The 27,869-nt window shown below is 35.7% G+C and overlaps 2 protein-coding genes across 2 annotated transcripts in view; both read right to left on the bottom strand.

The window, feature by feature from the left end:
• Positions 1 to 5,652, bottom strand: part of LOC133096611 (calaxin-like) — an 18,133-nt gene extending 12,481 nt beyond the window's left edge. Inside the window, exon 1 of the mRNA XM_061198242.1 lies at positions 5,604 to 5,652. Within this exon, the coding sequence (XP_061054225.1) occupies positions 5,604 to 5,652 (49 nt within the window). The remainder of the gene's footprint in view (positions 1 to 5,603) is intronic.
• Positions 4,994 to 27,869, bottom strand: FAM133B (family with sequence similarity 133 member B). The gene is made up of 11 exons (XM_061197801.1): positions 27,763 to 27,869; positions 21,942 to 22,039; positions 20,076 to 20,154; positions 19,313 to 19,387; positions 19,147 to 19,179; positions 18,659 to 18,718; positions 18,102 to 18,194; positions 16,709 to 16,759; positions 11,629 to 11,721; positions 9,234 to 9,281; positions 4,994 to 6,338 (listed from the first exon to the last, which is right to left on the bottom strand). Exons 1-11 carry the CDS (start codon positions 27,784 to 27,786, stop codon positions 6,252 to 6,254), a joined length of 741 nt encoding a protein of 246 aa, XP_061053784.1. The 5' UTR covers positions 27,787 to 27,869; the 3' UTR covers positions 4,994 to 6,251.

The raw sequence follows: 27,869 nt of genomic DNA, 5'->3' as shown, positions 1-27,869 counted from the left end.
CAGTAGTGCCTGGTACAGTGGAAGGCTCTCGATACATGTTTGCTAAATAAATGATAAGCAATCACTTGTAAACTGGAGAAGTTAAGGAATATGCTGGATGAGAGTCAAGCTCCAGAGTAACCTTGAGATGCCAAAATGATCAGTTGAATCAAACCACATGAAATTACTAGGAATAATTTTAAAATTCTTCACTTATCTTTAAAAAAGTTCATTAATGTACGTAAGTATAAAAATGACAATCTGTGTGAAAAAGACTGGGTCAATTCCCAACTCACCATCAATCAAACTGGGACTGACATTTGGCTGACAGAGCTGAAGTCTCAAGTGGAAAAGACAATTCTGATCAGGTCCCTCAAACTTCAGTGTCTAAGAACACACAGAGCTAACAATCTGGACGCCTGGCCCCACCGCCAGAGATTTTTTTTTTACTATACTAAGGGTGGTACTCCGGGATCTACATCTTCAATATAAACCTTTAGGTGATTCTGATGGTGGAAATACTCCTACCATACTACAAATAAGAGGTACATGGCCAGTGTCAACTACAGAATTTGTGGGCCCAATGCAAAATGAAAATGCAGGCCCCTTATTAAAAAAATTAAGTCCGTGTTAGCAGAGCACTAAACTAAGCATGGGGCCCTATGAGAACACACAGGTTACACACACCGTGAAGCCATGTACTATACCCTGAGGTTAAGTATCTGCCTCTCCCACCAGATTAGGGCTATTATTTGGAAAAGGAAATAGATTTATTTGCATGACTCCAGAGCAGCAATGTCTAATAGAACTTTCTGAGATGATGGAAATATTCTGTATCTGTGCTGTCCAATTTGGTAGCCACAACCCGCATGTGGCTGCTAAGCCCTGAAAAATGGCTTGTGTGACCAAAACTGGATTTTAAGTTCTACCTAATTTTAATTTACATTTAAATAGTCAAATGTAGCTACTGGACTGAGGATAAACCGGCTGAGGATCTGAAAGGAGAGTATGCAATGGTAGTGGCTTGGACTGAAAGAGGCCATGGGGCACATGAGGGACTAACAAGAAGCTCTAAAGCAAAGCCCAGTAAAAATCACTTCAACTTTCTGCCACATAGAGCAATTATTAGAACTTTGTACACCAAAAGAAATAAAGACAGTCCCTTCTTGAGAAGGTCAAGGCAGCACTAGCTTTTTAGTCCTTCCCTCTCCTACCCATTAATAACCAAATTCTAGTCATGAGAGGACCAGTGTCTATCCTGTTCTCAACTGGAAGGACTCAAGAACTAAACTGATTTGAACAAATTTTAATTGTCCCCTTACTATGCGAAAGCACTGTACAGAAAGACCATGAGGGACTATAATGCTGATCAGTAGGATTAATTTGAAAAATAAAGACTGAGTGCAGACTCTGCATCAGACTAGCTTGGTCTCAACGAGAAAAGTCCACTAACTGTTAACTTTAGACAAACAATCTAAGATGAGGTTTCCTCACCTGAAAACATGGATAACATCCCCTACCTCACTGGGTTTGTTCTGAGAATAAAGATGATGAACATAAACCATTTTGCACTGTCTTGCCAATGAAGAGCTCAGTAAACATCAGCTGTTAGAAATCTAGTAATCTGGCTATACTGGTGAATAGCTATGTTTCAGTATTTAGGGCCTGAACTTTCAGCAATAACTTAAGAATCAGTAAGTGTCAAAAACTTTGGAAAAAGAAAGGAATGCAACTTACTCCTTTTTTCAAACAGCTATAAGTTATCTTCTTTGTAGAAGACTATAAGGGATATGGGTCTGATCAAGTATTACATACTCATACCTACAGACTATTTCAGAAACTGCTTTCAAATAACAACGGTATTAAACACACATATGGGTAGCAGACACTGCTAAAAATAACTTCATTAGGATGGGGAGAGGAGTCAGATTTTTAAAGCATGCAAAATTTCCTTTTGAATGTTATGAAACTCAGGCTGTTAAGAAAGTAGCACATGACAGCAGGCATTTCTTACTATATTCAATATTGTCTAAATCTGCCGGATGGATTTTAAAGGGTAGTATAACAGCAGGATGGGAAAACAGGGCCCAGAAGTGCTTGAGGAGTTTAGATCACTTAAAACCCAACTGAGAAAAGAAAAAACTGAATTATGTCCACAATGAGATTCTCAGACAAGGTGGTGACTACCCTGCCAAAGTCACACAATGGAAAATGGAGGCACCCAATAATGAGGCTGTAAAGCCGGCTGAAATAAAAGTAATTTCCTTAAAGTATAAAAACAAATTCTTAGAATTATCAGTCAGGACTGCTTGTGGCCAGGCTTGAGAAACAAAAATTCACAAGATTACTTTTTAAGGTCGGGCAGGGCAAGGAATCCTAAAAAAATCTGTTAAATTAGCTTAGTTTTAATAAACACTTGCCATGTGCAAAAGCACCATGATATTTCTTCAACATTTAGAGTATCTTACGTATCTCTATCAGGACTGTGAAGTACAGCAATCATCTGCCTCTATGGCTTTTGTGCCAGAGAATTCAGGGAAGTTGTCAAAGTACACCTTTATACTTTGAAATCTCTGGTTAAATTTCAGACCATTAATAAAATCAGTACTTGGTTGGCTGATAATCCTTTAGCATTTATGATGTCATGTAAATTCTCAAGCTAGTCTTCCCACGTATGCAATATATTTTAGGACACCTGATGATTAAAATATTTTCAGTGTAAGTGCAGGGATAATCATTCACTTGCTATTTTTTTTAAATGGCCAAAATATTAGATAGAAAATAGAGCAACTCTACTTCTGGGGTTACAAAGCACTCGTTAATGTCCAACTAGTATGTCTACCAACGTTTCTATTTGATTGAATGATATGTTCAGCTAGTGTTGGATATCTGGTCAGTACTTACAGCTCTTGACAGTATTACTGATGGGATTCCACCAGTTTCTTCAGAACCTTCTGGTCCATGTCAAGTGTGGCTTCAACACAATGCAGACTTCTCAGATAGCCTAGCTCCAAGTCTGGGCATCCTGGGTTGCCACTGACTCCACAGTGCACCACTCCATACCCAGCACAGAACGTGACCATGGCAACATTCCAGCAACCAAACACTGAAGGTTCTCAAGTAATTGGAAAAATATGCAACAATGATTGTTACCACTCAGTGTAAATGCAGTGATTTCATTAATGATGTGATCTAGAATATTACAGCAATTCCAACATTTATCTCTTCTTTGGGGTTACACACCACTTAAAGTGGTATTTGATATTATTGCCACTTATATTTCTTGAGCACAAATTCTAGAGTTGAAAATGTTTACGGATGAACACATAATAACTAAGTAAAGACTATAAAGACCTGATTCTTTAAGTAGAAATAAAATAACTTCCCAGGCTACAAAGAGCTCCTTCAAAGGTTATAATAACCTCTTTTGAAAACTCTAACCAAGCACCTTCTCATAATAAGCAAACAGAGGCCTCAATCTGGGAGCTTCTAGAGAAACGTAAAACCCCTCACTTTTACCCCTCCAACTTATCTGACTGACTGGTTAGGAAAACATGGTATGATTATGCCAAAGCTGGCCAAGATGGCAACCGTTCTCATATCCATTGTCAAATCCTGGTATAAGGAACAAACATCTTCTTGTGTACGTCTGTTGGCCTCCACTGTGGCAAGGCAAAAAAAAAAGTACTAAAATGATTTTTAGAATTTAGGACACTGTATTCTTACTAAATTTTAAATAACACATAAGAACAAATTTTAAAATAAGGCAAATACAACTGAGAAAAAACAAAACAAAACAAAGTTTCCCCAAACGTTTAAGGAAATACCAAACGTTCATAGATTTTAAGTTGAAAACTGACAATTTCTAATAACTGTTCTTAGTGGCTAGTCTATTGTTCTCCGTAAAATTAAAGAAAATTAGGAAATAGGCTTTTAACACATCTTGACTGGAGGAATACGAATCTATACTCTGGATAAAATAAATTCAAGACATTCTTAGGGTATTTAAAATACCTAAATATACTAAGGGCAACCCAAGGAATCCAAAACAACCAGAAAAAGGTAGCACCAGGTATAAATACAATTTTTCTACTCAGACATTCATCAATTTTGTTGCAGTTGCCCTGGCATCATTATCCAAATAACATGCTTTGTGTTTATAAAATTAGTATATAATTATTCAAGTAAAAGGGTGGTTTGGTGGAGAAAGAGATGTTATTAACTTGCACATAATATCACCTGGTCAAATTTTCTTTGTATACCTTATTAGAAAACTGTTAAGGGTACCACAAGAATAATGATGAAAAAGGTGTTTCCCAGGCAGTCAACACAACCTGGAAAGAATACAATTTTTGCCAAATCACCTTCTTTTCCAGTTTAATAAAATGAACTGCTGCTTCCAGTGGGACATAATCATCATATACTGGACCAGTCTGCAAAGGTACACTTTTATGTCATGGCAAAACTGACCAACAGATAACCTGATAACCTTATCTTTTAGCATTTTCACGAACAATTCCGAGAAACTTCTTTTTGGATAAAAAATGTCTCCCAAACTTGCTGTGTACTCAAGAGCTTATAGATTTCTTTTATTAGGAAAGATTATGAAGCTTTAAGCATAAAATTTAGGAAAATTTACCAAGAAATGTATTATATTTTATGGCTAAAAACTTGGGGACATGACTTATCCACCTAGCACTTAACACCTGGTAGTGTTCCTTAATCTTTAAAACTTGCGACTCAAAGGGAGCTGATAAGAACACAGCTATTTTTAAGTAAAATAGCTATTTATTCAGCTTGTCATGCCAAAATGTTTTGTGCATATACCACTATAATTAGCACACCCTCTGTAACAGGCAAAATTGTACATCAAATTATATTTCATGTTACCTGATTATATAAAAATGTAAAGTGAAAATGATTTATCAATTCTTTTTAACATTACTAGTAAACAATTCAGCAGGAGACATGAGGCACAAAATCTTAGTAAAATATGACACAGGAAAAGCAAATATGTAATTCTCACTTAAATTTAACTTGTCATAATCCATTGTGAATATACAAAGACAAACCTTTAAAACGTTATATTTACTAAGATTCTGGCAATAGTTTTCTGTTAACAAGACACAGCATACCAGGCCTGTCACTCAACTTATTTATGGTTAAGTCTCAGCTTCAATATGAAGCTGTTAAAAAAAAAAGAAATCAAAAACCTGCTTTTTACATGCTAAATATCTTGGCAAGTATGCTGTTAAACACAGTAAGGAATTTATAATAGCAAGAATAAGGAGTTAATAAAAAGCTAAACATTACAGCCTAAACAAAACTCATACAAAAAATAAAGGAACTATCACTGATTACATAAAATTTTCCTGACTGGTTAAAACCTAACAGTATAAAACATGCATTTTAGAATCTTTAGCTATCAAGTTCAAAAAGTACCAGTGTCATTTGAAATGATTCCTTTTCAAAGCCAAAGTGTAGTCAAAATTAGTTCAAATGTTATAACACATTCTAATGCTAAAAAACATTCAGTATTATTGAAGTGGAGGTAAATCCCAGAGCTTTTGGGGCATTCTCATGCTGCAAAAGGCTATTTCTCTGGTTCACTCAAAGTAGCATACGACAGAGTCCAAGGATGTCACTAAGCTCAGTAAAGGGCAAGACTGCCATACCCGGCCCTGACCTCCCCATGAAGCATGGCTACTGTGTCCACAAAAATAAGATGTGTGAGGATAAAGGCACGCTATTCTGCTAGCTGAAGTGATATCAAACCCCACTCCCACCCCTAAAAGCTCCTTCCCCAGGTAAACAAAAGTATACAAGGGGAAAAAATTAAAATACGCTTATCTACAGAGTAAGGATTTTGAAACATCAACGTAATCCCTACTTCAAAAATGTTAACTAGAGCCATCTGGTCATCTCTGATTACATCTTAATGATGTATCCAGATTCAGTTTCTGTTGATTTATCATTAGATACTCCTAGTCAAAAATATTAACTTTATTCCCAAATATCTTAACCACTAGTATGACTGCGGTGTGTTATCTCCAAGTTATTAAGCACTGGAAGAGAAACAAACAGATGTTCAAGCAGCAGGCAACAATTATGGCCCTTTCACACAGCGGCATCTGAGTGGCTACTGATAGTCCAGGAATAATTCTAAAAACAAGAAAATTCATGCATTTTAGTAAATATGTCATAATTTTCACAGTTGAAATTTCCTTAGACATTGCACTTTCTTTATAAGTGAATCCTGATTCTTCTTAATGTTATGGTGAGTCAGGACTTGAACTAGCAGCCTTCTTTTTCTTCTTCTTACTGTGTTTCTTATGCTTCTTTTTCTTTTTTGTTTTTTCCTGAAAAGATAGTTCCATGTTAGACATAGCTACATGAAAATACGCAAATTAAAAACAACAACTTCACCATGGTACTTCTAAGCTACTATGTACAGTTATTTCTAACAATCCACACAAACAAGTAAGCTACTGAAAACATTTCTCGAAAAGTCTCAATAATATTGTATGAGGACTAAGAGAGTGCTTGTCAATTTTCAAAAGATAAGGAAAACTCTAAGTCAGTAGCACATTAATGTAGCTTCTAACAAAATTTCCTGTAGAAAACAAATTCAACTGAATTATGGTATCAACTGTTATACTTCATGTTATCTAATTTTTAAAGGTGAAATAATTTTAGTTACTGCAAAGGAATCGTCATACCACAGCAAAACACAATTGTTTGTAAAATGATAGCTTTTAGAGAACAAATACATTACACCTGCTACTTTTAAGTAAATAGGAACAGGTATTAGGTACTGCTTAGACTGGTAGCGCTACTTTAATTAAGTTAACAACTATCTGGTGCAAAATACTGATGTACAGTTGAAAAGTATATTTAGCTTAGAAAAATGGACGCTTGGTTTTTAGAGGAAAATGCCACTGAAGCCTAGTAAAAGTAGTCATACTGTGACTAGACAAAGGAAGCTAGAATTCTGCTGAACCCTGACTCTCCTGACTTTCTGATGTAAAAGAGAAGGCAGAACTTTTAGAAACAGATATGTGGAAATGTAGTATCAAATAATATACTAGTTGTTGATATTCAGTAGAAGAAAGTAAAAAGAAAAGGCAAGAGCCATATAAGGGTGGCAAAAATAAAACTTCCTCTCCATCTCCTTATCTATTAGAACTTTCCACCCCCGCCTTCCCTAAGGCCCCTACCACTTTGTGACTCTAACAAACTTTCACTGTTCTTTTCATTACGAGCCCAGGTACGCAGGGACTTTTAGAGAGTCCAAAATCTTATATCTGGGCTTTTAAAAGTAAGTTTTGGGTACAGGTTACTTTTTCATAAAAGGACAGTTGGCCACTCTGTTCTTAAAACACTTTTCTTCTTGGCTTCCATGACACCTCACTCTGCTGCTTTCCTTCTATCACAAAGACCTTGTTTGCTGGCTCTTCTTCCTCTGCTCAACCTTTGCGGGCTTCCTTCCCTTCTTTTCCACATGCTCTCCCAGTAACATGCTTTAAATACCACTTAACAGACCAAATCTTTATATCCAGTCCTATGCTCTAAACTCAAGACTGCAAGTGCCTTATTACTAGCTCTACCATGCTAGTTATTAAAAATGCTTAATTTTTCCCTCCAAACCCTTTCTCAACCATCTTAGTGAATGGCACCACTAATTCATCATTTTGTTTAAGCCAAACAATCTAAACTATCTTTGACTCTACTCTTTAATTCCACTCTCCGCCCCTGAAGCACCAAGCAAGTCCTACCACCTAAGGCCAAAACATATCTCAAATCCATCATGCCAGTCCATCTCCATCACTACCACTGTAATACAAACAACAGCATTCCTCATTTAGGTCCAGTCATCACTTCTGCCAAAATATTTTTAAAATGTAAAGTTGATTTAGGTCACCTGTTTGCTTTGATTAAAACCCAAATAGTGTGCTCTGTGATATGGCCTCTGCTTATTTCCCGACCTCATTATATGCTATCCTCTTTATCTACTATGTGTAAGCCAAGCCTACCTTTTTTCACTTCTTCAAACATATCCAGCTCACTCCCACCATAGGTTCTGAGCTCTTCTCTCTGTCTAGGATATTCTATCTTTCATCTTCTAATGGTTGGCTCTTTTTTGTTAATCAGATTTCAGCTTAATTTTACGTCCTCAAAGAGGCTTTCTCTCCCTGAGTCAGCCTCTCATTCATCACACTCTTATCTACCTCGTACTCCATTATAACAGCTCTACCAAGACAGAACAGTGCCTGCATAGAGAAGCTTAATAAATACATGCTAGCTGAATGCATGAAACAGTAAAGTATGCAAATATAAATTAGAATTATCCAAAATTAACTTTATGTCTTAATAATCTGAACCAAAGATGCAGTCTTCACCCAAATTATTTTCCCACTCAGGAAAAAAGTCTCTTAAATGTCTCCTTGGTCTTGAAGCATATAAAATGTTATTTCTGAATCACACATTATCAGGTGAACCTTCTCAGAGAAGGACCCTCATTTTAAGAGCCAGGGACATTCTGGAAAGGGGTAGTTACTCTCAAACCTACAAATGATGCTGTTCTCATTTTTCTTCTACTCCTCCCTAAGAAAATGCCTTCAAAGGCCATAGCCCACACTTATGTGGGTGCTCCTAAATTATTTTGCTGATATGATCTGCATTTCTCCTTGATAATTTGTTACAGACTTTCTCTAGGTTGGTCTGCTTCTCATTGGATACCACTTCCACTTTCCTATTCTCCTCTACTTCTCAACCTGCACAATAGCACAGCTGGCTTTAGAAATGATTGAAAGAATCATCTTTATTAGTGAATCATTTATGTTGTCACATTCCTGCTTATTTTTCATTGCAGCGTGTGCTTCATGAGCCTTTTTCTATTATTACCAGGTTTGGTAGATCTGGGATTATCTACTATCGAAGATGGAGGGAATCACCATACTTTACTCTCATACTTCCTGTTACAGCTTAAGAAAGTCAAACAATAGTTTAAGCTTACATTTCTAACAGTAAAATACTGAAAATGAAACAGAGATGTCTGCTACCAGGATATGCTTCCTTTCTTCTGAGCTAACTTAATTTTCTCCAACCCATTAAGTGAAGCTGCTGAACACCACACCTTTCCCAATAAATATTTATTTAGTTCTAGTAAGTGCAATCATGCTTTACAATGACTAATTTTATATTAAACAAAAACAGCTATACTGTTGTCATGTAAAAACGTAAGTGATACTTGCTGTTGTTTTTTCTCGTTCTTCACTGCTTTTCTTCTTTTTTGCTCGTACCTACAAAATTAAAATTTTTGTGGAGAACAGAAGATAAACATGTAACTTATACCCAAGGCACTTTTTTTCATTCACTAATATACCTTTATGTAAAAAAACTTTTTTTGACAATCAAATAACATTTTAAATGCCTTGCTGTACCTCAAACCTCTATTATATCACAATGAGGATTCAAAGAAAAACATTTAAAGGAAAGAAAATTAAAATTTTAAATCTCTAGAGGGCTTCTCTTAGATTTTCTTTCAGCACCTAAAAACAGCAGTGAGGTACAGTAGATAAAAAACATGGGCTCTGAAATAAAACAGACCAAGCTCTGAATCCTACCTCTGCTATGTATTAACCTCAGTTTCATCGTCTTTGTAAAATGTAGGTAATATCCACCCTCAAGGGGGAATGCCTGGAATACAGTAGGTGTTTCTCTTACCTATGGTGCTTAACAAATGGTGGCTTTATATATATAGTGTACTCAGTATCAATGAACTGATAAAAATCTTTTCAAGTAACAATTATTACCCCATTAACATTTTATTTCAATATTTTAAAGTGTGATACACTAGATTTACATTAAATTCAAAGTTGCTAAAGCTGATGTGTATTAATGTTAAATCCAAATGTAACATATTTTATATTAAGACAAACATAATTAATACAACATAATACTAAAGCACAAAAATCGCCGAAATATTGAATTGTTTGGTTTATCTGCTAGGTTACTATACGTTAAATACATGAAAATGTAACTAACAATAGCACAAATAAACTAAAATAGACTGAAGGAATAGAACACAGAAGCATGAAAGACTATTAACTTTCAATAGGAGCGGTAGCTCTCTCCAGAAAGAGCTTAGAGAATGCAATCATCGTTTCTGGTGGCTATTCTTGTCATCTCAGTGACTGAGGGGGTGGGGCCAGGACAGGGAGTGCCGTCAGGCAATGTAGGGAGCCCGGAAATAACTTTAGAATAGCCTGCTTGACATTCATATAATGGACCCAATTATAATATAAAATCTAAGTTTATTACAATATGAACACAGAGTATTTTATACTGGGTTTTAAGATACAGTCGGCCCTCCATATCCGTGGGTTCAGCACTCATGGATTCAACCAACCATGGATCAAAAATATTTGGGGAAAAAAAAATTGCAGAAAGTTTCAAAAAGCAAAACTTGACTCTGTCACATGCCAGCAACTATTTATAGAGCATTTACATTGTATTCGGTATTAGATGTACTCTAGAGATAATTTAAAGTGTATGGGAGGATGTGCATGGGTTAGATGCAAATACTACGCCATTTTATGTAAGAGACTTGAGCACCTGTGCACTTTGGTATCCCCAGGGGTCCTGGAACAAATTCCCTGCAGATATCGAAGGATGACAGTACAGTGAATGTTCCAGAACAGCTATATCACATAAATAGAGGGAAGACTGTATTTTGTTTCATTCAGAGCTTTACTGGGAATTGTCCACCATTTTGGAAACTGTCATTGGTGACAATGCTATTGTACGGCTTTTGAAGGGCATAGGTCAACGTACCTGCTACAGCCTGAATTTTGTCACAGCTTAATATTTTATGTCTTCTAGTGTTATTAGGCTCAAGTACTTATGCATCGAAATATAATTTCATAAAATTATATATTATTCTCTTGTATTCGTTTTTATTTCTTTAGGGGATACTAATATAAAAATGTGTATAGGTAGCCTATATTAGCTACAAACTTCATTAAAGGAGTATTACAAAATATTGCTACAAATGGGGACAAGAGGTCCTATTTCACAAATGAGGAAATCAAGTCCAAGCAGAGAAATACTTCAAAGATAACTTATAAACCTAAAATTAACTAAGAATGGACTCTAATTCCAAGAGAATACAAAATCTAAGACAGGGATATTAGAGTTGAAAAGGACTGTACAGATTACCTAATTCTACTCCCTCATTTTATGGATAGGAAAACTGAGGTCACGTCAACATTTCTGCTCCACCTTATCACCTTTCTACTCTCTAAGGAGGAGCGCCAAACGAAAACAAGGGAATGCTTGGGTTTTAATATGGTACATGCTACACAGTATCTTTCATGTCATCAAAATGGTAGTAAAAAGAAAACACTAGAAGAGTAAAAATAAAAGATCTCAGATTGGAAAGGTATCTGGGAATATGATTATCAAAATAAAAGCCATATTACTATCTTCTGTAAAAATACAAAACTTATTCTGAAATAGCATCTCTTTTACATATTCGAAAAGTGAGTAAATCAAATCTTATGAAAATTCTTTTTACTAATTCGTATTTATTAAATCAAATAACTAAATATTTTAAAGTAAAGAAAATGGATTTGATTATAGACTTACCTCCTCAGTATAATCTGATTCTGACAGGGACTCAGATGATAAAGGTTTATCTTCAGGATACATCTTTCTTTTTTTGCTGAGTCCTTTAATGTCCTATGAAAAATAAATACATGTATGCCGACTCAGATATAATACTATGCCACACGAATTTTACGTTTTTAAGTTCTGTTTAAGAATTTTCCCAATTATCACAAAAATTATCCATTTTCATTTTACAAACGTCTAAAATTGGTGACAATTATCAGGAATCAGTTTCTAATTCCAATAAAGCAATGCTTTTATTAAATAACTTGAAAAGAAATACCTATACATCCATTTAGATGTAATATCCTCCTTATTTTCTTTAATTATACATGATGAAGTTTTAAAGAGTTAAGGAAAACATATGGTATAAGATTTGGGTCCTGTGCAGTTTAACTCTTTTTGTTTCTACCCTGGGTTGGATCAGACAGGCCTAGTGCTACAGAAAAGAAAATCAACGGGTAATTATTTGTGATGGCCTAAAAAGGTCTCTGCACAGTAGTTCCCTTAGTGCATTTAAAGTATTAAATTCACATTAAAAAACAAAACAAACAAAACTTAATCTCTAAGTATTTAATGATGAGAAAATGTATAATTCTGGGGAGGAGTACTTAGGGGCTTAAATACCTATTTTAAGAAATAAAACATTTTTTAAGAAATAAAACATTCTGGGAACTTCCTTGGTGGCGCAGTGGTTGAGGATCCGCCTGCCAATGCAGGGGACACGGGTTCGAGCCCTGGTCCGGGAAGATCCTACGTGCTGCGGAGCAACTAAGCCCATGTGCCACAGCTACTGAGCCTGCACTCTAGAGCCCACGAGCCACAGCTACTGAGCCCGTGTGCCACAACTACTGAAGCCCGTGCACCTAGAGTCCGTGCTCCCAACAAGAGAAGCCACCACAATGAGAAGCCTGTCCACCACAACGAAGAGTAGCCCCCGCACGCCGCAACCAGAGAAAAGTCCGCGTGCAGCAACGAAGACCCAACGCAGCCAAAAAATAAAATAAAATAAATAAATTTAAAAATGAAGAAAAGAAATTAACAGTGATGATATATGTGGTAGATTACAGGTGATTTGTTTCTGCAAACAGCTTTATTATTTTGGTAGAAATTATAAATGTTCATTTTAAGAAAATTCACCAAAATCCCACTACAGGGATTTTGGGAAACATCTCTGTGTATGTACAATTTTACATAAATACTTGTTTGGAACCCACTCTTCTCACCCAACAGTATCTTTCCATGCCAACTACACCATCATTTCTGGCTGCCTTTAACATTCACTGAAAGTATATACCACTGAAAGTAGATACCACAATTTACTTAACCCATCTCCTTCTGGAGGGCAGGCATATGAATTCCTCGCTATTAAAAACAAAGTTGAAATATAGTAAAGGGTACGTGAGGGCAAAATCTTTATCTAACAATAATGACTAAATCAAAGACCAAAGCAGCCTTCATCCAAATGATTTTCTCACTCTCCCATAACCCTCAAAATTGTTTATTTCATTCATGAATCACACTTCACCAAAAAGCCTCTTCATCAGATTCTTTTATCAGCCATATCAATCTCAGATTATTAGAATATAGTTCATATTTTCTTTAAAAATTGCCTCAACATGTATTTTACCTATTTTTATGTGTATGTGAGGTATTCTCTTTCCCTTAATTACTGAAGATCAAGTTTTTGTCTTATGTATTCCTAGTAGTATTTCTTAGTCTGTTCATTATATTTATACTTTGTTCATAGCTTATTTTTTATAACCTATATGTCTTTTTTGCCATTCAGAATTTGAATTATGTGGTCAAAAGTTCATGAGATTTGAGGTAAAGGCCTTTCCCATCCCAATGTTATACTCACCCATGTCTTTCTCTAGTTGCATTTTCATTTAAAATTTTCACTTATCTGGAATTTATTTGGCCTTAAGGAGTGCTCAACTTTATATTTTCCAAATGGCTAGTCATTTTGGTCCAAGAAATGCCACCTCTATCATATATTAAATTCCACAAATACTTACAAATTTTTACCTGGACTCTACACTGTTCCACTGTTTTTCTATTCCTGGATCATACAACATTGTTTTCATCAAAGCATATGAAAAATGTTTTAACTTCTAGCAGGGCAAGTCATACCCAGGAACATTTATTAAATTTTCACGTTTCTGAAGAGATCTGTATAGTTTTCTTCAAATAAGTCCTGCTCACTTCTTTAAGATTTTCCTATATGTTTTTTGTTACTATCATAAATGAAATATTTTCTCCCACTATATTTTCTAATTAGGTATTCCATTGCCTAGCACTTTCAGAACAATTTAAAATAAAAATGGAGCTAAAACTAATGACTGGGGCTTCCCTGGTGGCGCAGTGGTTGGGAATCCACCTGCCAGTGCAGGGGACACGGGTTCGAGCCCTGGTCCGGGAGGATCCCACATGCCATGGAGCAGCTGAACCGGTGCGCCACAGCTACTGAGCCTGTGCTCTGGAGCCTGCGAGCCACAACTACTGAGCCCACGTGCCTAGAGCCCGTGCTCCACAGCAGGGGAGGCTGCCGCAATGAGAAGCCCGTGCACCACAACGAAGAGTAGCCCCCACTCACAGCAACTAGGGAGAGGCCCACACGCAGCAACGAAGACCCAAAGCATCCAAAAATAAATAAATTAAAATAAATAAATAAATAAATTAAATAAAACTAATGACTGATACATATAACTGAAAATTAAAACCATGTAAGATTATAACAGACACCCTAAACAGGATTAACAGAAGCCATAGACCAAAAGATGTTAACTACCTGTCTGAAAGATTAGCATCCAAAGTATATAACTCTTATGAATCAGAAAGATTAATAACAATCAAACAGAAAAATGGGCAAAGACCATGAATAGGCAATTCACAGAAAATGAAACCTGAACGGCTAATAAACAAAGGGGCTCAAACATCTTTACACACTGAACTGGCAAAAAGGGAGGTCTCACAGTGTGACAAGTATGTATGAGGAACAAGGGTACTGTCATACATTACTAGTAGGAATGTAAATTAATAACAAGCACTTTGGTAAGCAAAATGTAGACAAGTGAAACGTATGTATATCCTAGGACCTAGAAGTTATACTCCCAGGTATACCTCAGAAAATTAATGACAACTTAAGGAAAAGGAGAAATGGATAACAAATAGCCATTGCAGCACTGTTTGCATTACTGAAGAATGAAAATAACCTAGATGTCCACAAACAGGAGAATGGAGATACAAATTGTGGTGAGTTAAAATAACGGTATATTATAAGCAAAAGAAACAAACTTGAGAGTATCAACAAGGATAAATGTCAACAGTAATTTTGAGAGAAAAAAACAAGCTTCAGAGGAAACATGGTGACACCCTTCTAAAAATACAAAATACTCTAAGTTATTTCTGAACACATACTTATGTTAATAAAAGTGTATAAATATGGATGGGAAGGAGGCACAGTAATTTCAGAAACAGCTGTCTCTAAGGAAGGAGAAAGTGCCTGGGACTTTTTTTTTTCCCCCATAAAACAAGACCTGAAGCAAATATGACAAAATTTAAACCATCTGTTAACTCTAGTTGGTATGCATATGGGTTATTTTTTATATATGTGTATATTACTCTATACTTTGAATATCTCGAATTACTTCAAAAATCACAGTGCAGTTGTTATAGTATTTCATGTCTGTAAATTGCCAGTTTTTAGTTTTACAATTTTTTTAAAACATGAAAGTAACCAATTATTCTTATTTTATAATAGTTTTGAAAAATCAGGAAGTTCTGTTGAAATTATATCACACCCTATTGGCAACTATTAAAATAATCACACGGTTTCTTTCCTTTGACCAGTTAATATGGCAAGTTATATTAATAAATTTCTTATCCTTGAATCCTTGGAATTAATTAAACCAACTTTGTCAATATGGTTTCTTTTTTTAGTGTGTTAATGGATTTTTATTTGCAAACTGATTTAAAAAAAAAAACAAAAAAACACTTCTAGGTATATACCCCAGAGAAATGAAAATATACGTCCATACAGAAACATGCATATTTAAAGCAGCATTATTCACATTAGCCAAAAGGTACAAACAACTCAAATGTCCATCAATGAATGAATGGATAAACAAATTGTGGTATATACATACAATGGAATATTATATGCATTTATAAAAAGGAATGAAGTACTGATACATGCTACAACTTGAATGAACCTCGAAAACATTATACTAAGTGAAAGAAGCCAGTCACAAAAGGTCACATATAGTATGACTGCCTTTATATGATATATCGAGAATACACAAATCCATAGAGACATAAAGCAGATTAGAGGCTATCACGAGATTGGGAGTGGGGAGGGAAGAAGGAAACTGATTACTTAATGACTATGGGTTGTTTTCAATGGAATGATGAAAAAAATTTGAAACTACAGAGGTGAACAACGCCCAACACTGTACATACACTAAATACCACCAAACTGTAATTTAAAGATGGTTAATAGCATATTATGTGAATTTCACCTCAATTTTTAAGAAATGATATAAAAAGACTGAATAAAATATAGTGACACTGGTCTTTATTTTCCTTTTATTAGTAGTTGCTTTCTTTAGGCTTTTATTTTTAATAATCAGAAAGATCTAAAAATATAAACCAGAAACTTAGGTAGGGATAAATTAAGCATTAAGTATAGATAAGCTATAATTGAAGATAAAACATCTAATTACGGTAGAAAAAAGTTTTCAAATTTAGCTATGTTACACTCAATTTGAAACAGAAGTCCATGTTCTTTCATTAAAAGGACCTTCTTTAAAATGACTTGAGGAAACAAAGGAAATGTTTAAAATCTTCATTATTTTGAATTTTAAACTGAGATAATACATTTATCTATTCAAATTCAAATTCTCTGCAGGAAGCTTCTTCTGATCTTTTACCTTCAATAACGAACCCAATAAGCAAAAGAAATCTTTTAAGGTAAAAAGGGGAATGCTTTAATGTTAATTTTTTGAAGCAATTCTTGAAATAAATGAAATATCTTAAGGCATTGTAAAGTATAAATTACCTTTTCTTTCTCAGTTGCATCCTTTGACTTCTTTTTCTTTTTTAAACTATCCTAAACAAATAAAAAAATATATATATATCAATCTTAAATGTGAAAGATACAGCACTATGACAGAAGGAACAAAAATACCAAAAAAGTGATTTACTCTATGACTGAAAAAAGTTTACTTCCAGAATTTTATTCTGAAAATACGGGAGAAATACAGGTTGTGTATATATGTGCTTATGAGGAAATGAGACTTCATTTATCTGGCTGTATATCAAATCTCCGTACACCTAAAACAACGGACGTTATCTGTAATAACCACAGGGTTTATTTTAAAATAAGACTTTATGCTATTGCTTATTTTTACCTGTAGTGATCATATGCACTGAAGTTGTAATTCACACCATGCTCAGACATCAATCTGATTTCCCTACTCTTCCTTATAAAGTGGGGAAGCAAGAATTTCTACTTTTGAATCCCTCAGTGCTAGCTGTTAACCTCTGAGCCTTCCTTATCCATAAAGTGGGATATACAAAAAACTACTTCATAGGGGTGTTGAGAGGACTGAGTTAACAAGTCAAGTGCTTAGAACTGGGCTCAATCTATAGTAGGCATTCTATAAACGTTAGCTATCAGTATCATTAGACTGGCTCTTTGGCTTTAAAAAACAAAACCAACATCTACTGAATACTTTATATAGCCAGGCATTTTATCAAAAGAAGTCTCAGTAGGGCAAGTAGATATCTGCCATAAAACCATATATCAATAGTTGCTTTGTTCTCCTGGGACCCCAGGACAGTGCTCATTAAATTGTGGCCCATGGACAGCACTGCATCAGAATCATAGGGACCATTTGTTTAAAATGTAGACTTCTGATCCTAATCGGATTCACTAAATCAGACTCTGGAGATAGGGCCCAGGAATCCACATTTTTATTATAACCTGCATGTATTTCTTATGACCACTAATGTTTGAGAGTTAATTGCATCTGACAATTCTGGATAGTACAGAACAGATTTAGGTACAGTACAGTAAAAAGGACACTAGATCAGATATTAGAAGATAGATTCAACTTCCAATTCTAATACTATCCGTATGAATTTAAGCAAGATGTTTTCATCTGCACTACAAATTTTTTATGTAGATGGGAAAAATAATGTCTGCCATGCTTTATCATAAAGCTGTCATAAAAATGTTGAGACGTGGAGACCTATATGTCAAAGTACTTAGAGAACAATTAAATGCCCTATGTACAATATTAAGTACATCAATTAAGTGACACAGAGCATCAAAGTACAAAAACAGTATCACATTTCTAAACTGAGAGCAATTTAAGACAGGAAGAACTAAAAGAAGAACCTAATTAAATGTCTGCTATCCAAAATATTGCTCATTTAAATGATTTTACCTTACTGTCTGATTCAGTTTCTGACATGGAACTTTCAGAAGATTTATGTGAACGGCTCTTCTTTTTCTTTTTCCTTTTTCCTTGTCTCTTATCCTACATAAAACATTTCAGAAATATTTGCTTTCTGTTTCAAAAATATAATCGTTGCATTTTATTAACATCAAAACTTTATCAATGAACAAAACTTAATGAAAGGACCAGCTTGTAAATATGTTTTACTTAATAATTAATATTTAAAATGTAACTTACATCACTTTGCTTTATTAAAAAATGTTAAGTGATGAGTCACATGTAATTCTTAGCTAAAATAGAAGTTTTGATTTTTAAATCCATTTCTTCTAATATTTTTAAATGAACAAGACAAATTTAGGAATCTAAAAAACACATTTACCAATATTTAAATTCCTAGTTATTTATTCATATCAGCGCTCTCAGTTATGGATGATTAATCAAAAACTGGAAGTAAACATTTTGAACAGATATTTCATAATGGGTTTCCACTTGTCATTAAAGATATCAGATATATTATTTCATGAATCATTACAGGCAAACATTACCTCATCTTCAGAATCTGAAGAACTGCTGGAAGAATCAGAGCTTGATGAAGAAGATGAATACTTGACCAAGCACAAAACAATTAAAGCTTGTGAGATGCAGGAATTTTTTTCTTTTACTAAGTCTCTCAAATACTTAACAAAATTAATCTAGTGTCTGAGAAACAGATGCCATATTCATGACTTAAATACTAAAATGTCAAATCTCACATTCCCTCACATACACAGACATACACAGACACACACACAAGGTAACAACAGATGTAGCAACAGTAGTCAATTTTCCCTCTTTAATAGTAATGAAGGAGTTACTAGGTTATAAGGAGGTTGGCACCTCTCTTTTATTATCACTAATAGAACAAAACCACCCGTAACTACCAAAGGACCTCCTTGACTTATCTAGAGTTAGCGTACAGGTTATATCAATTATTCTTACTTTTTTTGTAGGCTCTTGATTATAACATTTAGAAAAATGGAAAACTTTTGCTCACCCTACCAGATTTCTTCTTTTCTTTTTTCTTTCTCTAAAAGCAAACAAATACAAGTACAAATCTAAATAAGGTGGTGTTTTCAAATGTATCTAATAGTAGTACACAGCATTATTATGAAAACCCAACTCTGAGATTAAGAATAGCAATAAACTAAAAATGGCATTACCTGTCTTTTTCTGGATGAGCTCTCACTTCCACTTAATAATTTCTCCCTGTGTTTTTCTAGTTCTTTCTTCCAGTTCTGCAGAAAAGTTATAAACACATCAGAGCCTACCTATCCCCTTCTAATATACCTAAATATATAGAGACAGCCACTACTTTCTTCCTTCCATCCTCTACTACCTCGCTCTCATCGCAGCCTCTAATTACAGTCAAAGATACTGCAGGTGCCAGAATCCTTTACCCTGTCACCAAAGGAGCCTCTACGAGCTCCTTTCAAAAAGGATATTATGACGTGGGAGTTCTTTACTGCATATTGAAAGGAAGAGTAGGTATTATTACTGAGGCTGAGAACTTTTTTCTTTTTAACAACGGTGGTTAGATTCTCTTTCCAGACAGTAAAAGTTGAATTAATCCATACTGTGGCTGAAATACTACATATATGTTTGTAATCAAAACAATCAAACATCACCATGGAAATCCCAGGGTAAGATGGGGGCCTGGGGATAAGGGGAGAGAAGGGAAGAACCTAACATTTAGAAAACTTAAGATGATTTAAATTACTGTAAGATGGGTTTTCTCTATTTCTTTTTTTAAGATATCAAACATACACAAACCGTATTCAATATAACAAAAACACTTCTACAATACAGAGCACCCTTAACCTAAAGAGGTAGGCCCAAACTCTTGGTTTATTAAAAAAAAAAAAGATTTCATTTTTTTTATTATAAGAAAAAAGATTATTTTTTTTAAAGGCACAATTTACAAACCTCATTCATTTTTTCTTCAAATTCAGCCAATGCCTTGGAGCCTTTCTTTTTCTTTTCTAGTTGTTCTTTCACTTCTTCCCTTAAAAAAATAGAATGTACAAGTAAGTTTTCAAGCAATTCAAATTCGAGATGGATGCTTACAAACAAGGCAACAAAAATTTCATAAATAAATTTTTCTTAATATCCTAATAAACATCCATTCTAGTTCCAGTGCTGCTACATTTTAAATTTCTTTGTTCACGTCCTTGTAAATCAATTATCATAATAAAGCCTATCAGATAACACTGGTCACTTCCCTTCTAAACACGGATTATAAGAACTAACACACCAAACATTTGAGCACTTCCATACAATAGGCACTGTTTTAAATACATCTTCCTTTAATCCTCACAACAATCCTGTGAGAAAAGGTAGTATTATTACTCCCATTTTAGAGATAAAGAAGCTGAAGCTTGAGGAAGGTAAGAAAATCTGCCTAAGGTCACAAAGCTAGTAGTTTCAGTGTTAGGGTGAGTTAAGGTCTATATGACTGAATTACTATAGTCTATTACTAAATCACCCATTTTACAAGGTACCTGCTTTTAAGAAGAGTAGCCCTGGCTGGTATCTGGGAACTTAGATTTTGGTTCCCCCCGCCCCGATAAGAGTGGTTTACTGTGCCTTTCTACACAAATAATACAGTTTATATGAACACCTTCATTCCTTCTGGAAGTCTGGAATTTTGGCACCTGACAGGCAGAGGCTGATCAGTCGCCAATAAAAAAGCTGGACACACTGAATCACACTGGTTGGCAACACATCACATGTGTTATCACAACTCATTGCTAAGGAAATGAAATCCATCCTGTATGACTCCACAGAAGCAGCCTTGGAAGCCTGCGTCCAGTTTCCCCTGGACTTCAACCCATGCACTTTTTTCCTTTGCTGACTATGGCTGGTATCCTTTCACTATAATAAATCTTGCCCACGAGTACGACTATCTATGAGTCCTTCTAGCAATTACCCAACCTGAGGGTTGTCTTGGGGACCTCTGACCATACATGTAATCCACTAGCTTAGGCACTTCCCCTTTAAAATTCATCCCGTCTCCCCAATTTTAAAGATAAAATATACTTTGTTTTGAGATGATTTATTTTTTGGTATGCTGCAACAATAAACAATAGCACTCAAGAACATTCTAAGAGGCAGACACAGCTTACTTCCTATTTAACCCAAAGGAAGGATTCCCTGTTGTATGTAAATACAACTTTCAACTATAGTTGCCCAGCTATCAGGGGCCCTTAGAAGGAGTCCAAAGTTAACAACTCTGAAGCTTGCCTTATGTTACCTCAGGAGTATGGGTATTTAATAATAAGACATACTAAAAAACAATAATGTAAGTGCTATGATACTTTATTTACAAAAAATCAGAGCCACTCAACAAGGGCAAAATAAACAAAAAATTTAAAACAAAACTTTTACAATGGGAAATCCTAACTCTTTGAAAAGCCAGCAGATAAAACTAGAAACAAGGTCTAAAGTCATCTTTCTCAACACCTAGTTACACCCCGAAGAAGGGCGAAATTATTCAAACCTACCATTTTAAATAGCTTAGAACACTTCAAGGTTAAGGTCTCTTTTAAGACATAAAGATGTGCTTGGTATAAAAGATTCTCTGGTAGTGCTTTAGCTATATTGGGTGGGGGGTTCTCAAATGTTTGCTTTACATTCATGCATGTGTTTTATACATTCAAAACAAAGCACATATCAAATACCACTTCAAAAAATTATGTATCTTGCAACTGCTTGGCAATCAATAATAGTTGTAAAAATAACCTTTAAAAAATTTATGAAAACCTATATATAGGTAAATTGTTTCACAAATACCAGGTAGGCCTTGGTCGATTCAGATAATCTTGGATCGTTGGACCTGAAGACTGGACTGGACCCCTTGATCTGGCCATTGCTATTGGGTTCATATAGGCCTTGAGGAAAAAACAAAAATTAACTCCATTAAAACAACCACTGAAAACACAAAAGTACATTTGCATACTCATAAAGCAATCTTTATTATAAATGCATACTATGTCCAACTAAGCATGAACAATCTGACTAACCAACTTTTCACTACAAAAAGTAGATTTAATGCTCTATTAAGCCTCATAAGTTTGGGAGATAAGTAATACTGCTATTTCACAGAAAATGTGTTTTTACCAGAGATTTGATGAAAATAATAATGACACCTCTCTCTTACTCTAAGATGGCTTTACAGTGCTTTCTCCTGAAGCCCAATAAAGCTCTGAGGGTAATAATATTATGCACAATGGTAAATGAAGAAACTCGATTCCAAAGAAGTTAAAGAAGACCTAACTCTAAATTCATTGCTTATTCTACTATATCTTCTATCTCAGGAAATACTGTGCCATGCTGAGAGCAATTTTATACTTGAATTGTTAACATCAAAAATTAAATCATGCAAGGCAACAAAAGAAAAAATAGATAAAACTTCATCAAAATTAAAAACATTTGTTCACCAAAGAACACTATCAAAAGACGGAAAAGACAATTCACAGAATGGAAGAAAATATTTGCAAATCATGTATCTGACAAGGGTTAATATCCAGAATGCATAAAGAAATCCTACAACTCAACAACAAAACCCCCAAACAACCCAATTCAAAAATGTGCTAAGAACTTAGACATTCCTCCAAAGAAGATGTACAAACGTCTTAATATGCACATGAAAAGAAACTCAATGTCACTAGTCATTAGGGAAATGCAAATCAAAACGAGATGCCACCTCACCCCAGTTAGAATGGCTACTATCAAAAACAGAAAATAACAAGTGTTGTCAAGGATGTGAAGAAACTGGAACAGTTAAGCATTGCAGGTGAGAATAAAAAATGGTGCAGCTGTTTTGGAAAAGCTTGATGATTCCTCAAAAAGTTAAACAGAAACTCCACCTCTAAGTAGGATTGAAAAAGAATTGAAAGCAGGGGCTCAAACAGATATGTGTACACCCATGTTCATAGCAGCATTATTCACAACAGCCAAAAGGTGGAAACAACCCAAATGTCCATCTATGGAAGAATGGATAAACAAAATGTGATATATACATACAATGGAATATTATTCAGCCTTAGAAAAGAGTGAAATTCTGACACATGCTCCAACACAGATGAACCTTGGAAACATACTAAGTGAAATAAGGCAGACACCAAAGGACAAATATTGTATGATTCAACTTATTTGGGGTACCTAGAATAAGTAAATTCATAGAGACAGAAAACAGAGTTTACCAGGGGCTGGGAGTTATTGTGTAATGGGTACAGAGCTTCTTGTATGAGATGATGAAAAAGTTCTGGAAATGGATAGTGGTGATAGTTGTACAACATTGTGAATGTACTTAATGTCACTTAACTATACACTTAAAATGGTGAACTTTATGTTATACATATTTTTGAACAATAAAAAACCACAGAAATTATATTACGCTCTGTATACTACACTTACTATAGCAGTAAAACACATTTTTAGACACTTTCCCCCAAAATACACTGAGACAAAATAAAGCAGAATATTTCTTTGTTAATGACAGTGTCTAGCAAAGAGGTGTTGCTTTATTAAATAGAATTCACTTTAGAACATATAAAATCTGGTCTTTAATTCAGTCTCAACCTCTTGACCCTATGATTCAGCTTTCCAAATTTAATTCAAGTCAACATTTATAAAAACTCTTCTACTTTATAAATAAAAAGAATTTTGGTTGAAAATGACTATTACCAAAGTTGATTTTAAACCTAATACCTAACATTTGAAAAGAAGTGAAAGGGTACAACGCATCTGTTGCATTTTATTTAACAATATCTTTAAAGATGACAAAATTGCCCACCTTCATAACAAATATGTTATATAGTTCTAGATTACTCTGGCAGAATAAACAATATAAAACCACTATAAACAACACATACTGAGAATTACTTCCATTCAATTGGATACCACCTACTTACTTGAGATGAAAAAGTTAAACCTTTAATATAATTTTCTTACTGGCAGGAATGAATGCTAGAGCGCCTAAGGTCAGAGATGTTGACAGAATCAGGGCTACATGTGGATATCAAATGCAACGTTTAAGACCGAGGCATAAAGTCCTATTTTTTATATCAAATGTTATGCCCTCAAATATTTCATTCAACTGTCTCTACTGAGAATTTCAATCAGTTCATGTGGAAATGACAACCAACAGAGGCCACAACAGAGCAGTTGTTGGCCCAACCAATGACACTGACAATCATCATAACCAAGAGCAAGCACAATGTGCAAGCTAAGATCATCACTTTAAAAACTATAATATCTATCACCTTCTCATTTCTTTGGTATCATGTCATAATTTTAGCAGTACTTAATAGTAAAATATTTTAAGTTTAAAACTGTAAAAACTGTTTATTTTCAAAGTTGTAAATATATACAAGGATGTTAAAACTGTTATCACTAAAATACGAAAAACTGAAAATACCCAAATAGCCGTCAATTTGAGATTCATTTAATACATTATATTCCCAAAAGGAAATACTATGTAGCCATTAAAAAGAAGATGTCCAAAATTTCTCAGGTGAAAAGCAAAAGCAAGTTGAAAAAAAAAAAAAATACCATTTTAATAAATAGCTATAAATTTTAAAAAAGTTTTTGATGCATGTGCACCAAAATGTAAAGGAAGATGTCTACTTTCATAATTTCATACACTGGAGAAAAAATTTTAAAATAACTCATTACCTTTATAAAACAAAAATAAAAATACTACATGCAAACACTGCCATAATATTAATAGTAAACAAAATGAGAAAAATTCAACCACTCTGAATATCTCCATTATTTATTTCAATTATAATAGCAATATTTATGAAGCGCATCTTACAAGCTCCTTGCAAAAGTCTGTGTTCATAATTACTAAGCAACAGTGCTCCTTTTACTATGCACAACAGAAAGGTTTTAAAAACAAAAAAAGTATTTCACAAAGGTAAAGCTCTTTCACTTATTATGTGTAAGTGTAAAAAATAATGCTCTAACATTAGGCGGTGGGTGGCTGGGCATCAATCAAAATAAAGAAACTGCAATTTCTTAAGATGCCTATGACTTAATCACTTTAAATACTATGCCCTTTTAAAGCAAACACTCATACTCATATGTAACTAGAACTGTCTGTGGCTCCAAACTGCTGCCTGAGTTTGGGTAACAGAAAACAATTTGTCTTTGAAACTTAGGATGGCAAATTGAGCTCAAGGGAATATATAAGTGGGAAGCTAGGAAAAGAGCAATGCAGTGAAACTGCTAAGGACAAAATGTGCAGAATTTCATTTGTTACTTTGATTACCTATTTTTATCTAGAGGATACATCTGTTTTAGTAACAGAAAAGAACACGAAGGAAACTTCTGGAAAACAATGGGCACAAAGGGTGGCCATCACGAATTAAAGAGCCCTTTACAAATCTCAAGAATTAAAATGTTCAGTGAAAAAAAAAAAAAAGCTGTTCAAGAACGTACAATACCAAGAGTGAGCCCTAATGTAAACTAAGGACTTCAGGTGAAAATGATGTGTCAATGTAGGCTCATTGACTGTAACAAATGTTCCCCTCAGGTGTGGGAGTTGAAAGTAGGGAAAGCTGAGCATGTCTATGGGCAGGGAGCATATGGGAACTCCTGTACTTTCTGCTCAATTTTGCCTTGAGACCAAAACAGCTCTAAAAAGTAAAGCCTATTTTTACAAAAACTTCAACCTGAAATTTATGGCATTTTAGAAAGCAATTCTGTCATCTCTAAAACCATGATTTTTATCATCAATGTAAAAAGAAAAAAAAAGCCATTATTTTCAGAGGCACATGCTCATTGTACTTAAAATCAAGAGTTATGAAATACTAAACTAAGTTATCAGATGACCCAAGGTTTTTTTTGGTCCCAGTTTAAACAGTTCCATCTCCTCCTCCATTGCAATGAGGAGACTGAATTAGAAGATCTGTGTCTTCTACCTCTTAATTTCCTGTTTTCCTTTCCACAACCTTTGAAGTGCATATAAAATGTTACCAGAACCACCATGGGCCAAGACAACATACCAAGTAATAAGTAGAGCTCGGAATTATCACGATGCTCTAGTAAATGAAACTAATTTGGAAACTTTTTCAAATGCTTTAAAAGTATGCGTAAACCAACACCTTTTGCCAGTAAAACAAAACATCTTAGGCCTCTGCATGAAAACTGTACCCAAGGTCCGGTAATTTCTAAGCATTTAAGGCCTAAGGTCATTAAAGAGCCCAAACACTCTTTTAACACCTTAAGCCTAAGGATGCTCCAGGAGAACACCATTTCAACTCTATGAGAATCAGAATACCACAAGGTCTGACTTACAGCCAGGAAAGCAAGAGAAAAGAACATTCCTCAACCTTGTAATCAAAGTTCACCACTGTGGTTCCTAGACATCTTTGATTATGAAGACAGGAAATATTTCATAAAAGTGAAGCTCTTTTAGTACCTCGCCCCGTCTCCCCCCACTCCCTAACCGCAAAGGAAATAATCGTTTAATTTTTAAAAAGCTAGTTCATTAAATTTAGTACATTAGCTTCAATGGCATTTATTTTTTTCATTTTGCTGCTCAGTGGTTTAAAACTCTATCATAGCCAAGCCTGGGAAATGTAAGGCTGCAACCTAAGCTTACTGCTAATCCCTTCTGTTTACCGCCCATTCAATCTGATTCATAACCTGGGCTGTCCACACCAAGCTAGTAGCCACCTAGAATGCCTTCCTCCCATCTCCGCCTGTCAAAATGCCCTCAGAACCTCGAATTTCTTACTTACAGATATTTCTTACTCTTTCTGCTATTAGTTACTTCTGCATCTCTTTGATCTCATTTACTAGAATAACCTTCATGCCAAGCACTCGCCCGGTCACCTTGCCTTTTGCACTCTCAACTATTCTGCAAAGTTATGGGCAACACTGATCCCCTCTTACAGATGAAGAAACTGAGGCTCAAAGAAGAAAAGCAACTTATCCTAGGTCCCCCAACTCCCGAGGGACCAGAACTGACATTCCAGTCTGGGCCTGACTCCAGAGTCAACATTACCAGGCCATTCGTTCCTTTACAGAGCCTACTAGGTGCCAGGCAGTGCTGGGCACTGGGGCCCGAAGCCAAATGCTTTGATCCTGGTTCTCAAATGCGAGCCCGACTCCTGCTAGAACTGGGCGCCCTGCAGGCCCCCGGGTGGAGGGACCACGTCCATGGCCTCCGTCCCACCTGGGTGCGCGATCCCGGTCGCGGTGCGTGGGGGGCGAGTCCCGGCACCTCCACGGGCCTCAGACTTCGGACTTATTTACAGGAGGGTACAGGGGACCCCAGGGCTCTAGAAACTGGGCACTGCTGGCCCGAGTGCGGAAGGGAAGGATGCCAGAGAGCACTGCCAGAGGGTGCGGCAGGGTTGACGGGGTGTAGAGGAAAGGGAGACTAGAGAGAAGAGAAAAGAGAGTGGGGGAGCCGAAGGCGCCAACTTCGTGCGCGGCGCACGCGCGTCTGGGGACGGCGCGGGGAGGGGGAGCTGGGTCTCCTGGCTCGAGGTCCGAGCGCCGCCGCTGACTCTCAGGCCCAGCCGGGAACAGCGAGGGGTCCCGCTCTCCTGCCGCCGTGCCCCGCGCCGCCGCATTGCTTTCCCCACCGGGTACTCACCACCCTATTGTCCCGCTTCCCCATGGTGCCGCACTGAGCGCTCAGTCAGCCGCTGGGGGTAGATCAGGCCAGAGCGCCGGCCGAAGCGGACCCGCCGCAGGTCCTTC

The sequence above is a fragment of the Eubalaena glacialis genome, chromosome 8, assembly GCF_028564815.1.
Source record: "Eubalaena glacialis isolate mEubGla1 chromosome 8, mEubGla1.1.hap2.+ XY, whole genome shotgun sequence".
NCBI classification, from domain to species: Eukaryota; Metazoa; Chordata; class Mammalia; order Artiodactyla; family Balaenidae; genus Eubalaena; species Eubalaena glacialis.
Note: the sequence above shows the minus strand (reverse complement) of the source record. Positions and strands in the feature narration are given on the sequence as shown.